At 30.5% G+C, this 14,747-nt stretch overlaps 3 protein-coding genes across 3 annotated transcripts; 1 reads left to right on the top strand and 2 right to left on the bottom strand.

Annotated features, from left to right (window-relative positions):
• Nucleotides 1-6,082: 6,082 nt before the first annotated feature.
• On the bottom strand, nucleotides 6,083-8,278 carry LOC108553295 (CXXC-type zinc finger protein 1). Its single transcript, XM_017908138.1, has 6 exons — nucleotides 8,216-8,278; nucleotides 7,839-7,960; nucleotides 7,677-7,767; nucleotides 7,377-7,597; nucleotides 6,729-7,305; nucleotides 6,083-6,652 (listed from the first exon to the last, which is right to left on the bottom strand). The coding sequence occupies exons 1-6, from the start codon at nucleotides 8,243-8,245 to the stop codon at nucleotides 6,140-6,142; spliced, it is 1,554 nt and encodes a 517-aa protein (XP_017763627.1). The 5' UTR covers nucleotides 8,246-8,278; the 3' UTR covers nucleotides 6,083-6,139.
• A 654-nt stretch (nucleotides 8,279-8,932) lies between these two features.
• Nucleotides 8,933-10,060, top strand: ND-19 (NADH dehydrogenase [ubiquinone] 1 alpha subcomplex subunit 8). The gene is made up of 3 exons (XM_017908145.1): nucleotides 8,933-9,191; nucleotides 9,437-9,612; nucleotides 9,798-10,060. Exons 1-3 carry the CDS (start codon nucleotides 9,063-9,065, stop codon nucleotides 10,012-10,014), a joined length of 522 nt encoding a protein of 173 aa, XP_017763634.1. The 5' UTR covers nucleotides 8,933-9,062; the 3' UTR covers nucleotides 10,015-10,060.
• A 1,033-nt stretch (nucleotides 10,061-11,093) lies between these two features.
• On the bottom strand, nucleotides 11,094-14,088 carry Mgat1 (alpha-1,3-mannosyl-glycoprotein 2-beta-N-acetylglucosaminyltransferase). The gene is made up of 11 exons (XM_017908133.1): nucleotides 13,750-14,088; nucleotides 13,421-13,548; nucleotides 13,254-13,359; nucleotides 13,032-13,180; nucleotides 12,710-12,940; nucleotides 12,492-12,630; nucleotides 12,188-12,416; nucleotides 12,022-12,126; nucleotides 11,848-11,938; nucleotides 11,589-11,759; nucleotides 11,094-11,472 (listed from the first exon to the last, which is right to left on the bottom strand). Exons 2-11 carry the CDS (start codon nucleotides 13,523-13,525, stop codon nucleotides 11,359-11,361), a joined length of 1,440 nt encoding a protein of 479 aa, XP_017763622.1. The 5' UTR covers nucleotides 13,526-13,548; nucleotides 13,750-14,088; the 3' UTR covers nucleotides 11,094-11,358.
• Nucleotides 14,089-14,747: the final 659 nt, after the last annotated feature.

Genomic DNA, 14,747 nt, shown 5'->3' with positions numbered 1-14,747 from the left:
TCTATTCCTCTACTCTTTTCCATTCTACCCTTATCTCCGATAGCCACTATGCACTTGTATGTATATTCTTGTTATGTCTATATCTTTTGATTTCCAAGTCAGAGCTTAAAAATGCACAAAAAAAGAACGAACAAAATAACGTGTTTCACAGGAATTCGACTTATAAAAGGAAAAGAACGACTAATGCTACTAATTTCACGCAGACTTTGATAGACACGATCACGTCTCACAAATAGTAGAAATATTGCCCACTAGTGGTGTTATCATGGTTTAATCAAGTACACACGAAAAATTTTGAAAATTCGCGCGGGTAAAAGATGAGAAATAAATTTGATTGTCGAAGGAAAATTTGCCTCGATCCCGGCTCGTTATGGCCATGGTAATTGTTACATAATGGGCATCGAATATTCGAGAGCGAATAGAAAATTAACAAGAAATTAAAAATAAAGTATATGCACACGACACACACGCGCGTGCGCTCGTGCGAACGCGCGTGCGCGCGCATACACAGAGGTTATCGATATCTTGCTGTTAATGAAATTTCTGCATGCTCGGTACCACCGTTCTCTTTATTGTCGTTTTCTCGCCCCATACTCATTTTCGTTGTATACCTTTTTATGTTCTTCTCTGCCCGCCGTCGAAATCGCACCGATCATCCGAGTAAACTAAAAAAAAAGAAAAAATTTAGATAAAAAATGAAAAAAAAAGAAAAAGGAAACTCGACTCGTCACTCTCGTCCCGTCCCTAAGCTGCATTAAGCATCTTTTTACGCTCCGATTGTTCTTAATCTGTACTCTATATCTAAACGCATTTCGCGGCTATTTAAAATTGTGTAGAGTATAAAGTAATATTGTATGAAAGGCGGTAAGAAAAAGAAAAAAGGTGGATAGTTTCGATAGCTGAGGCAGTATGAGAGTGAAAAGTAATGAAACGATTAAAAATATGCAGTTCACTCCCGATAAATAGATGCTATCGGGGGAATTATGTATTACTATACCCGGTAAAAGGATAGTAGGGGGAGGAAAAAGGAACGAACAATTAATTTCTCGGGGATGTCGAAACACGAGAAGAGAAAAAAGGATAGAAGCCACGTTCAGCTTGATATTCCGACATAAAAGCTGCTCGTATATCAGGTTACTTGAGACCTGACTTTCTTAAGATAGTTAAGTTCTCATAGCATCGAAGTTGAAGAAAGGAACTATCCTTGTACATACCTCGCGATAATCGTCACCGGCACGAAACCTTGTGAAATCGGTCACTTTGCCCCCGGAGACATCTTTGTACCCTTTGTTTATTTTTAACGTCGCCACGAGCAAGAACAAAGAAGATGGGAAGAGGAAGAAGACGAAAATGGAAAAAGTGTGATCTCGTTTGACATAAAAGTGAGAAATCATTCGTGGAACGGTATGATATTGCATCGTTTCTTAACGTTTCCCGTCTCATCCTTCAAACTGATTATTGATTCTGTAACGAGATCAAGCCGTCTTCACCTACAATGTAAATACATATACTATACACACGAAATGCGTGCGCGACACACACGCACAACACACGCGCACACACAGACACACACACACACACGCGCGCGCGCGCGCGTGCGCGCAGACACACACACGCGCACACACACACACACACACACACACATCTAATGATACCTCGAACCTTTTTGATCGGTCATCAATCTGTAAGGCCTTATTTTCTCGCTATGAATCATGATTATACATAAAAGTAACTGTAGACAAGAAAAAGAAACCAATTTTAAATGATTTTCTTACAACTTCCTTTTTTTTCTTTAAGTCCAAGTAAGTCATCACAAATCAGATTGTTTATAATCATGGAAATGGTGCTACAGATCGACCGAGTAGTCTGATGTACTTTTCTTTTTTTTCTCTCTCTCTCATACGAAAGATCTCGATGAAGACGAATAACTATAAAACGCGTGTACGTCCTTGTAAAGTAAACCTCATCACTGTACCCAAGAGTTAGGGAAAAGGGCGATAGGGGACGGGATTTCCGGGGCCTGCGACACTACTTTCTCACGACTTAAAAGCCGGAACCAACGTCCCCATCGCTGATTAAGTTATTCGCCGGTATTTCCAGATTGCAAGGTTAATCCTTTTGCGGCATTTAAATATTCTTACACAGAATTTATTGTTAATCGTTGTCTTCTGTCCTTGTTGAATCAATAATAATAATAATAAAAGTAATAATAACAATGATTATAATAATGATGATGATGATGATGATTATGATGATTATAATGATAATTATAATTATTATGATGACGATGATGATAATGATGATGGTGGTGATGATTATGATGATGATTTTTATTATCATGATTATGGTTGATTATGGTGATGATGAAGATGATAGTGATAATTATGATTGATTATGATGATGATGGTAATAATGGTAATGATTATGACTGAATATGATGATGATGATGATGATGATGGTGGTGGTGATGTTTGTGGTGCCGATAGTAGTGATAATGGTGATCGTGAATGGTGATCATAATAAAATGATGATGATGATGATATTCTTGCTTTTGCTGCTAATGATGATGATGATGATGATGATGATGATGATGATGATGATGATGATGATGATGATGATGATAATTGACTGAGTATCGATTTTACAACAGATATTAATTGAACGGTTGCGAAAGAATTAATCTTGATAGAAAAAACTTTGTGGCACATAAACGGAGAAAAATTTCGAATTACAAAGTGACTGATATACGGTAATATTGTACCATTTGTTTGTTCTGATATACTGATAAAATATGCTGAATATTTTCAAATCTAGTTTCAGAAGTTTTATCGATAAATAATTGTATAGCCACAAAAATTTTGTTTTCAATCTGGTATGTCCGGTCCATAGCAAAAACAAAACGTGCCACTGCCTGCAGTATCGAGACACCGGATGTTGATACTTTCATATTAATAGATATTTAACGTATATTACAATTTCTTCTGGTTTCACGCTTTATCATTGTTCGATAATCACATCATATATCTCGAACATCGTGCATCGATATTTTCTTTTCCTTCGTCATTTTACTTTTCTCCTAACCGTACTACACATACAATTATAAAAATGAATTTGATACTCAATCATTAAATACCACTATATGTATGGCAACTGAATTCTTTTGCAAAAAAAAATGAAAAGGAAAAAAAAATAGAGAGCTGAAGGAAAAGATTAAGAAAATAAGACGCACGTTGTCGGAGAAATCAATTTCGCGTCTAAGGATATAAAAAAATAGTTGAATAGCGTTATCGCATACTTATACCATAAGCAATAAACCAAAGAGAGAGAGTGAGCAATGGAAAACAATTTGGAAATTAATACGCGTTGCAATATCTTACTGCTGGATTCATCGTCATCACTTGAAGCAGTGACAGATTTCTTGCTGGAGGAGAGAAAGGGAGATACCGCAGGACTGTGACAAACTTTCCTGAAATAAAATTCAAAAAGAATTATTGTAGACGCGTCTACAAACTTGTATTTAAAACCATGCAAATCTATCGAGTATCACATCTATTGAATATATTTTACACACCCAGCGACATCTATTCTCATCCCGTTGTTTAGAAATCTTGTCGTTTATTTCAATGATTAAAGTAAAACAATACTTACGAAATATAAAGAAAGGATAACCTCTGTAAACGTTCAATTTCATCGACACTCTCGCAGCTTTGTCATTATTTTTGCAGCCATTAGGCAATCATCCTTTCCCGCCATTTTCACGTCCGCGATTATCGATTTCGGAAGATACATTTCGATTATTCTATTCTTAGATATTTTTTAGCTATGGCTAGATTCGATATTTTCAATAATCGATATTTTTAGTAATCGAATTTAACTATAGTCTTTTTCAAACATCGATTCTAACGATCGATAATCGCTTTCGGCCTTTAAAAAATTAAAAAATAAGCAAAGAATGCCGAAAGGAAACGAATATTAATTCTTTTATGAGTTACAATCGTTAAAATTATATTTCGAAATTTTATAAAAATTCAAACGGACAACAGTGTTAGATATAGAATTTCCTACATCAAAAATATCGGTAATAGATTGATTTCAATTCGTGCGACTATTGATTTTTAGGTTAAAGAAAGAAGTTTCATTAATTACTTCTTGATATTAAATTAGTAAGGATTTTATTTCAATATAAACGTATTTGAAACTTGCTAAAGCAAAGTTAAAAATTGTATCTTTAATAGAAAAATTTTGAAAAGAAGACGGTTTTGTGTAACAATTGAAACACGGATTTTCAGTCGATGATCGATCATTAGTGGATCCAGAATGACATGAGAAAACTCACCATTGCTGTTGGGACCAAGTCTCGACGATCTTCAAGAGTAATTAGAAAAATTAAAAAAAAAAAAGAATTAAAAAGATAAAAAAAAAGAATATGGGCTAGCGGAAAAGACAATTTCTTTCGGCAGCTTAATTGTGTCGCGTCGTTTATAAATAATATGTAAAATTTTAGCTATATCGTGCACGCACTCAAAGCCGAAAAATTATGAAATAAAAAACGGTGCATTAATTTTGTTTCCACAATTTTCTCAATTTACTGGATTTCGAGACTACTGATCGATGCTGCGCAAATTACGAAAGCTAGTGACAGATAATAACAGCGTGTCAAAAATGCACATTCAGTTTGTGAGCAAGTTCATTAAAAGCGAGCATGTCTTTACGTGTGTACAAAAATTTTAAAAATGAAAAAAAGAAAGGTTAACTCAGAATCATTAAAACAGAGATCATATTGAAAGCGTATATAGTGAAAAGACATTGAATATAGTGTTAATTTACTATTAAATGAGATGAAAAGGAAAAATAAATATAAGAAAGAAAGTGAGAAAAAATTGAAACATTAAATCTTCGTAAATAAGCCCTGGTTTCGGAGTAAGAGTCCTAGAAATTATACAGCTTGTATTTTACAAATGTATTGAACGCAGCACTTGAGAAATACATCTAAAATACATTAAGCTAATTTTCATCCAAAATGTTTTTGGAGATATTCAAATATAACCATAACTATCAGTAAGTTATACCAAACTGATGCCGAGGTGAAATGAGAGCGTGTTTTAATTTTCAAATTTTGCATCAAAGCATACACGCAACAAAATATAAAACGCGCGCGATCGTGTGTGTGTGTGTGTGTGTGTGTTGCATGCGTGCGCGCGCGCGTGCGCACGCGTTTGCTTGTGTGTCGTCTGTGCATGTGTATAGAAGAAGTATGTGTGTGTTCAGAATACGTACGTCGTTATAGATATATATATATACATATATATCTATATGTATATCCAGCAGTAATAAAACTGAAGAGTTGTACTGTGCCAGAATATGTAATATCCTGTGTTATGATTGGAACTTGTTGTAATTCAGAAGTATTTTGAGAGAGTATCCTTTCTAGCGACGAGTCGGAACTTATCTGGTTAAAATTAAGCAAGTAATATATTTATTGAAGTTAAAGTATGGTAAATTTTAGAAACGTTGGAGTTATGTTTCATATAACGAGTTATTGATTTGTTTCACATGTGCAATCATATAATGTGAAATGATATATTGTGAACACTAAAATAGATCATGAAAATTATACTATAAATTTGAATTTACAAAAGTTTAATTGAACGTTATAAATAAAGACAAATACACAATTATACAAAGTCGAGCCAGAGACTATTTTTACTATTTTTTATAACAAATACCTTTTAATTCTCTAACTTGTAAATCATTGATTCTATGAATTATATTATTATATAGAAAATTTTATTAAAGCATTTTTTATATTTTTGCTCTAATAATCTTTTTTTTTATTGAACAATTTAATTTTATAATTAAAATTCAACAATTAGATAATCATAACTTTCAATTCGCCAAGAAGAAGTTTGCTATAATTTTAAATGATACTTATTTTGTAAATACAACATGTATTTTATAAATTCGTTATTGATAAGATCATTCCTAACGCGTAAATTTTTCGTTAACTTATGTTTTTTAATCTTTGCTAATATTACACTGTACATATCGATATAAATACAATATTGAACACGTCGTGGGGATATGTTAAAAAACTCGACATAGTATCAGCTGTAGATATCATTAACAACAAAAACAATTATTATTCCGCTGTTTGTTCCTTTTGAAGCAAGCAGTACCTTCGCTGCAATTCTTCTTCCATAGCTTCTAACTGTTCCCTATTCTGTTCTTGCGTCATTTGCTCCATTAATTCATGATTATATGTAGAATGAAGCATTAGAGCCAACACTCCAGCGCGAGTAGCCATATTTGCTCTAATTTGTCTCTCTTGTTCGACTAATTCATCTATCTTTAACCACTGTCTTACCCTTTCCATGTCGATCTCTGCTCGTCGTAATTTTTCCCAGACATAATGCTTTACACAGCTTTTTTTTGGTGCTCGACAAAATTCACCAGTTGTATCAAACACATTTGTAACCAATGGACAACCACACACCTCGGTTTCACTAATCTTTGGATCCTTGCAATGTTCAGGACAAAGAACCCTTAATCTTTTACAGTAAGTTCGATTTACAGGATTGTAAAAGTCGCAGAACATTACTTGTCCTTCTATACGAGTTTTGAAGATTGAGCCAAAGGATGCTTGAGACTCATACTAAAGAATATATACACATAATGTAATTTTTAATGAAATATTAAATGGTTATATATTTGTTAAGTTATAATGATACCTTATTGAAACATTTTTCCATATGTTTAATGGCAGTCCTCGAATGAATCTCATGACCACAAGTGATGCAATACATGCTCATTTCTGTATCATCATTATCATCCACTTCTGCCTGGGGATCAATTGTTGCATGTTTCGCACGCTCGATAATTCTGTCTAGCTCTGCATGTCTTTTATCTAACTCCTGAAGAATTCTTCGAACATCTTGCTGTTGTTTTCTAACAGTTTCTAATTGCCTTCTATTATTCTGCTCTGCAATACATGGTGTTAATGACCACTCTTGTATCCGTTGAGGCAGTACTTGGTAAATTCTGTTAGTCGCTAATTTTAATCCACACTCATCAGAACAGTATTTACTACCCGGTCGAGATTGTTTTGGGCAAGCAGGACCATGACAATGCCTTGGTACTTCTAAATGTTCATTTCTTTCATTACTGGAATCTCTCTTTCGTTTCTTAATAAATTTAGAACTTTTATTGAAACTCTTTGATGGTTTCAGTGGATCACCTAACACCCTACAGGTTCTTTGTATGCATCTAAGTTTCAATCTAACTGAAGGTCCAAATTTCTTCAAATGTCTAAACATTCAGTAATAATAAGAAAAGATAAAAACAAGCTACAAGTTTATCTATTTGAATGTTTTCATTACCTGCATGCATCACATTTTCCACAATTTTCAGTTCTTAAACATCCTGTACACTCTCCACAACGTTTTGATGATTTTTTTAGCGCTGTTGGATCCCAAGGTGCATCGTACTCATATCGATGTGCTCTTTCTTTTTCTTTATGTTTCTTATATTTACGATCTTCCTGGTCTGTTCTTCTTGGTTTGTAACGTGTTATCAAAGTTGGATCCTCTTCTCTGCAACGCTAAGAATATATTTAATTTGTATAATATTTTAAATGTAAGATACTATAATAAATTAGTTAAATTCACTGAAGTACTTACAATACAGAAAAATTGTTTTATATGCTTAGCATCTTTTTCTGTTATATTTATGCAATCACCATGATACCATTCTTCACATGCATCACATCCTCTACAATTAGTACAAATTTTAATCAAAATCAGTAAACAATAAATAATGATTGGTTTATATTTGTATCTTACATCATAAAACGTGAACTATCAGAACTTCTGCAAATACAGTAAGCTTGTCCATCCTGTTTCAGTAAAGTAGCAATCTTGCTTTTTCTTTCTGGCAGCATAAATTGTTTAGCTATTTCTTCTTTCTGTGAAGAAGAACTTTTATTTTATATTTGAATTTTGTAAACATAAACTGAGATAGAAAAGTAAATGGAATATGTTTATTTTACACATTTAATTACACACTCTAATGTTTCATAGTTTTTCTAAACCTCAAATTATTTTAGTCCAAGATCTTTTAGGTGAATTAAAATATTATCAATTTAAAAACTAAACTCCAATTATCTAAAAATATGTCCGAATATGAATTCCTATATATACATTAACATTCGTTCACATACCGATAAATTCTGTTGTCTTTTATCACCCATGATTATATATTATTGTCTTGAACAATATTTTAAAAAATATATTCTTTAAAAAGAATTTATTATACACAAACTTTTCTTTGGCATAACGCAGTGAAACATTCCGCCGCCATGATAGTGAGTGCTGTAGAAATGCACAATTTCATATTGCCTATAATTTCATAATTTTATTAAAAATCAATTACTGCGTTGTTATTATTATCTTTTAAAACAATATTACCTGTAAAATAAAAAAAAAACATTCTTGTCGATGTAAATATTTTTTGGTAAGGTTGTTTATTTTATTGCATAATAAAAGAATATAAAAGTCTTCTATTATTTAATATATAACAATAAAATTTATGTTTGAAATAGTATGTAGACATCAAATAAAAATAAAATAATATTCTTTATTTGTTTTCATATATTCATTATTAATTACAATAAAATCTGTTTACTTGTGTTTCATAGAAATATATATGTTTGAATATACCTATACTGTATTAATCAATATACATGCGCATGGAGCATCTCACGATGGAATACCAGTAACATAAAAGTTACTGTCGAGTGGAAGTTGATTTTATCATTTTAATGATATTTTTGTAAACTGTAAAAATACTTACATTACTTAATTGCAGATATTAAATATCGTGAAGTAAGAGATTGATAATAATTAAATAATATACAGAATTATAAGTTTAAGATCAATGAGAAGACTTATATTTCGAACTACATTTCTAATTGTTGATTTTACAATTGTGTTCAATTAATTGATGAAGTGGTGACATTTACATTAGTATTTTATTGTTCCTCATCAGTGATATCACTAAAAGACGATATGGTTGTTACGAAGAATTTTCAATTCCCTTCAGACGAAGAGTTAAATATACAAGAATTATCTATCACTTGGCCGTATATTCGAACTGCTGCTGCATTTATTGGAAAGAAATGTGAATGGTTTAACAATGTATGTGTTTCTTTTATATTTTTAACTTTTCACAATATAATTCTAATCTCTTTGTCTGATTTTAATCGCACAAATTCTAAAGATTATGTAATCTTATTGGTCTTTGTGCAAATAAATGGTAAATAAAATTATTATAGTTATTGTATAATTTTTAATTTATCATCAATCATTTACTATTAATACACATCAGGTCATACAAATCAGAAATTAGAAAATTTTGAATTAAAGTAATATCATTTCTTTAGGAGTTCATGTTATGTAGACAAGAATTAAAGGATCCACGTAAGTGTATGAAAGAGGGAAGAGAAGTAACAAATTGTGCAATAAATTTAATGCTAGACATCAGAAACCATTGTCGAAATGAATTTGAAGCACATATGAAGTGTGCATACGACTTATGTGGCGAACATAATGATGGCAGGTAATATATGAACAATATAAGGATTTATTACTACTTGATAACCAAACAAATTTGTATATGACATCCTATAATTAATGTTAAGAATCCTAATTATTACAACTTTAAAAAAGAAAAAAAAAGGAAAAAGAAATTTATAATATGTAATTGTCCTTTTTGTCATATTATAACAATTCTATAATGATTAGATGCAGTGACACTCAACAGTTACTTGATGACTGTATGTTGAAGAAATTAAATTTAGAACGACCACCTGATGGATACTTTTGCGAAGCTAGAGTGCATAACACATCAAGACCTAAGCCAGAGAAAAAGAAGAGAGAATATCCAGACAGAGTACCCGATTCAGTACCTCCACCATATCCTCCTCCAAGGTATATGGGATCTGAAGGTTTTGCTAATTAATTTTTGTTAGTGTTACTGTAAATTTCATAGTCAAAATATACAAGTTTGGGAGAACAAATATTGTTATATAATTTATTTGTTCTATTTGAGATTGTGAATAAATGTAAATGAATATAATGAAAACTGAGTAAACTTATTGATAAGCTATAAATCTTATTATATTCTTACATCTTTGTTTGTACAGATATTATTAACGTACTTACAAATTAAAATGAAAAATGATATGTATCTAATAATGTGCAAGCACAATTAACAATTCAAATTATATTTTTTTACAAAGAAATCAAACAATGAACAAAATAGTTTATTTTCAAACCATTATATTTTGTTAAAGTATAAAGATAAAAGTAAACTGTATTGATATACGGTTTTTACTATTGTTAACTGAACATTTGATTATCGTTAGACGATAAACAAATTTTTTAATGAAATTTAATTTACTTCTCACTTAAGTATGCTTCATAGAAATGTTTTTAAATAACATTGAAAACAATTCAAAGTGTCGTTTTTCATTTCTTAACTTTTCAATTATAACTCATATGTAATATACAAAATCCTTTATATATCCCACAAGTAAGCAAAATCAATGGATTTAGCTAAAACATTTTTTAAATTATATACACCTGTTATAATATAAACATTATATACATGATGAGAAAATTTTAGATTGTTCATGCAATGTGAAACTATTGTAGACAATTATTATTTCCATAGGAAAAAGTAAAAAGTTTCAGTGAATAAGTACAATTTTCCGAAATTTTCAAATATTTTTAAAATAGTTTAAAAATTATCAAATTTATGTATATAAATTATTTAATTTATTTGTATATTACATAGAATAAAAAATGGAAACGAAATAATGCCAATGAAGTTAAATTGCACGAATAATCTAAACCTTTTTTATCAGTCGTTTTATAATTCACATAATACTATGTAGACATGATATTTTGAAACACTACTTCATCTTTTTTAATATTTTTGTTTATAATTGTAGTAGTTTTTCCATATATCATAATCTGCATTACATTTTGTGTACAAACGGTGGGTGTAAGTTTGAGGCACTATGCAAATCTCTTATTATATAATAATGCTTATCCGAATTTCGTTGAGGAATTTTCTAGACTTTTCTTTGTAAAGAAAAAGAAATTTTTTCTTTAAAGGAAAATTACAAGCAGCCATTATTCTTGATTAATTCGTTGACACATTCGACTCATAATACTTATAATCAATAAACGTCTGTATCATATGTATATGTTCGACATAGTTGAAATATTAGTTCGATTTCAACGAACGTCAAGGAAGCAATTGTTCATATCTGAAAAAAAAATGATGTCACATTTTCTGTTAGCTCCATGTTATGTCATAACCATTCCAATTTGCACTAGGCGCTAAATGTACTCGTCTTCCCTTGTAAAAGAAAGTGACTACTCCACGATAACCAGTCCTTGGTACACCACTCTATATAAAAGTTGACGCTTGATTAATTTCGCAATCTCGCTACATTATGGAAGCTATTAAAACTCTTTTTTTAACAACTTAGATGCCAGAATTCTTATAAAAATTATAACAATTACCCTAAAATCATCCATTAATCCAAACTGCTTAGCAGTATTTTTGTATGCTTGTCTGGAATAATAAGGAATTCGTACTGCACCAGATGCTACAACTTTCCCACTTTTCAATTCCGAAAAACTCACCACCGTCGATTGGTATACTTCATTGACGAAATTTATATCATAATTGTCCTGCAAAATTTATCTCGAATAAAAATCAATTTCAACTTTATGTACTTTATATAACTTTAAGCCTAAACAATTAATGTATTTTTCTTACTTTTAATAAGTAAGTTAAGTTCATTTTTGTGAAATGCACAAATTCAGTATTCAGTTTGATATATTTTAAATGCCTTTCATAGAACATTCCACTGCAAATAACATACCAATTAAATATGTTTTTATAATCTGTTACTTAACATTATTTGGTACTATTATTGATTCAAGTACATACTTGCTCACTCCAGTTTTGCCAAATGTTCTAGTTCTAGATATTTCTGGTCGAATACAGGCTCTGTTTTGACGTTGTTCGGGTTGTCTTATCCAATCATCCCAATACCTATCATAATAAATTAATCATTTTAAAGATAACAAACAGGGTTTTTAATATTTTCACTTACGATTTGGGCCATTTCGGTGAAAGTTCAGTCCATAATTGCCGCGTTAACATCCAGCCTAACCCAGGGAAGAAGTCTGTCCTATATAATACATTTACTGCATTCTCGTCGACCAAACCAGCTTTACCATTATCATTCCACGCGGATACACACCATAAAGAACTGTCAGATACTAATAAAGGATATGTGCCCAAAAAGTATTCAAAAAAATCTGGGGCTATGTCCAAATCATCTAGATAGAAAATAATAGATTTCTAATAAAGCAATTTAACACATTTTTACACTTTTTAGGAAATAATTAATCTACCTTCAACTATTATCACAGTATCATATCTAAGTTGAAAGAATACATAATTAAGAGCCCATCCATAATGACGTGCAATTTTGAAATACCCTTTGAATTTCTTCTCTTTCGGTGGTACTTCGATATCAGATTGATCAGGTTGCTAAAGGACATTTTATATTGTTAATATCTTTTTCTAATTCAAAATCATTACAAAAAAAAGAAGAAATATAATGTAATACTTGTATGTGCACTATTTGATTTCTATATTTCGCAATAACTTCCGCAGTTTGTCGATGTTGGCAATCTTCTGAGACAATAATTGGAAATTGTTCTATGCTGGGCCTATATCTGATCAATTGATCGAGGCACCTTTGTACAGTAATGCGATTGCAAGAAAACACCAAAATTGCTATTATTGGAGATCCATTTGGTAGCTTTCCCTTTGTAGGAACATTATAGGAGGTTTCAATCTATTAAAAATAAAAACATATGGAATCATGAATATTTTAAGGTTGCAGAGTAGTTTATTTTTAATCATTATAAATATATCATGATACTTACTGAATACACAGAGTCTATTTGTAATTGCTGTACATCTTTATTATTTTCTATATCCTTTTTCTCCTTTTTAAAGAAAATCTTGTCTTGATTGACATGATTTTTATCTCTTTGTTTTTCATCTATATTTGCATTTACAATATCTATTTTTTCTGTTTCAAAACAAAAATGTTAAGCTATTAGATGTTCAAAAATGAAATTCAATATTATCATTGCAAAACATACTTTTACGTTGCTGATCTTCCTTAATATCCTCAAGTAATTCTTGATTTAATGCTATTTCTTGCTTTACTCTTCTTTCCAATTTATTAATCTGATTTGATACTCTAGCCTAAAAACAAAATTATTATTTAATTATTAATTCTAGGTATTCTCTTGAATGATTAACTTACTGCATCCCGTTCCTTATTCACTGGTTGATCAGAAATCAAAAAATATGTAATCAAGCCCCACAGAACAAGAGAGCCGAAAATAACAGTGACTGACCTGTTCCGCATGGCAGGACCAGGTGTCACCTCATCTGAAACATGAAATTTATAATAAAAATTAGAAAATTATGTATATACCATTAAACTATACACTTCAACAATAAAATTATGAATAAATTTTTTACAATGTAAATACAAATTTAGCGGTATATCATTATATAAAAAATTATTATTAATGACGATTAACAAACAAATTTCTTTTATAAATGAACCTCACATATTGAGTTACGTACCATTATGATACCCACGTAACCGCTTATCGAGTGTCGTTATACGAGAACAAGCATTTTCTCGTGAGTGATAAGCAATTGTCTCACGATTTTATTGTCTAATAATCGACAATTTCTCGAATAAAATAGATACGTTTATTAAGTTTGTTATTTCTTAAACAGAATTTTAAATAAAATTGCCAAATCTCACATATCGACAATGTGTTATAAACTCCATTGTTGAGTTACGCGGCAGACGCGGCGGAAATTTGTTCGGAAAGAAAATTATCGCTTTCCCTTAGGAAAATCATCAGAGAACCTTGATCTCAACCGTACGATGGAGCCACGTAGATATTTGTTGTGGCGCCCTCGATAATATACTAAAATCACAATTTTATTTTAAACGTTTACATTATAACGTCATTAAACCATAAGTATTAAATCTTAATTTTTGTTTAAAGTATTACAACGTCTTTTTTATTTAAATGTATTTAAATGAAGTAGGAATTATTATATGACTATATAGTTCAAAAGAAATTATATAACCTATAAAAGCAATAATATGTAATTTTATTTTTCATACTAAAATAAAGAACAAGAAGAAATATTACATAGTAAAAAAGATTTAGATAATAAACGAGATATTAATTAAATTTTCATTTTATCTATGGTAGCTTAAGCACATATGTATTATCGATTGTAACACATGATTAAGTAAGAATCTGATTAAAACAAAGATTAAATAAGATTTAATTGATAAGACGTTGAACCGGGAAAATTTATAACATCAAGTAAGCCAATTCTTGTAACTTGTAATAAAGAAATTTTTATTGCACAAATTATTTAAATTCCTAAAATACAAAATAAAAAAATAATTGTAATCGCTATTAAAAGACAAAAGAAGCCTTGCGTAATTTATGAAAACTGTAAAATAAATTAATTTCAGTGTGAAGAAAAATTGCTATTCCTGCACTGTTTTCGCACCAAATCTAACCAAAAAAAAAAAAAAAAAAGATGTCAGA

Source organism: Eufriesea mexicana, unplaced genomic scaffold, assembly GCF_001483705.2.
Source record: "Eufriesea mexicana isolate 0111107269 unplaced genomic scaffold, ASM148370v2 scaffold10051, whole genome shotgun sequence".
NCBI classification, from domain to species: domain Eukaryota; kingdom Metazoa; phylum Arthropoda; class Insecta; order Hymenoptera; family Apidae; genus Eufriesea; species Eufriesea mexicana.
Note: the sequence above shows the minus strand (reverse complement) of the source record. Positions and strands in the feature narration are given on the sequence as shown.

Excerpts from the sequence above, each read along its gene's own strand:
- LOC108553295 (XM_017908138.1), bottom strand. The coding sequence starts at position 8,245 with ATGGGTGATAAAAGACAACAGAATTTATCG. Across the intron at positions 7,768-7,838 it reads GATAGTTCACGTTTTATGAT|AGGATGTGATGCATGTGAAG; the intron begins GTAAGATACAAA and ends TACTAATTGTAG. Across the intron at positions 6,653-6,728 it reads TGGAAAAATGTTTCAATAAG|TATGAGTCTCAAGCATCCTT; the intron begins GTATCATTATAA and ends TATATTCTTTAG.
- ND-19 (XM_017908145.1), top strand. The coding sequence starts at position 9,063 with ATGGTTGTTACGAAGAATTTTCAATTCCCTTCAGACGAAGAGTTAAAT. Across the intron at positions 9,192-9,436 it reads AATGTGAATGGTTTAACAAT|GAGTTCATGTTATGTAGACA; the intron begins GTATGTGTTTCT and ends TCATTTCTTTAG. Across the intron at positions 9,613-9,797 it reads GGCGAACATAATGATGGCAG|ATGCAGTGACACTCAACAGT; the intron begins GTAATATATGAA and ends TATAATGATTAG.
- Mgat1 (XM_017908133.1), bottom strand. The coding sequence starts at position 13,525 with ATGCGGAACAGGTCAGTCACTGTTATTTTCGGCTCTCTTGTTCTGTGG. Across the intron at positions 12,127-12,187 it reads TCACCGAAATGGCCCAAATC|GTATTGGGATGATTGGATAA; the intron begins GTAAGTGAAAAT and ends TTATTATGATAG. Across the intron at positions 11,939-12,021 it reads GGCAAAACTGGAGTGAGCAA|TGGAATGTTCTATGAAAGGC; the intron begins GTATGTACTTGA and ends TGTTATTTGCAG.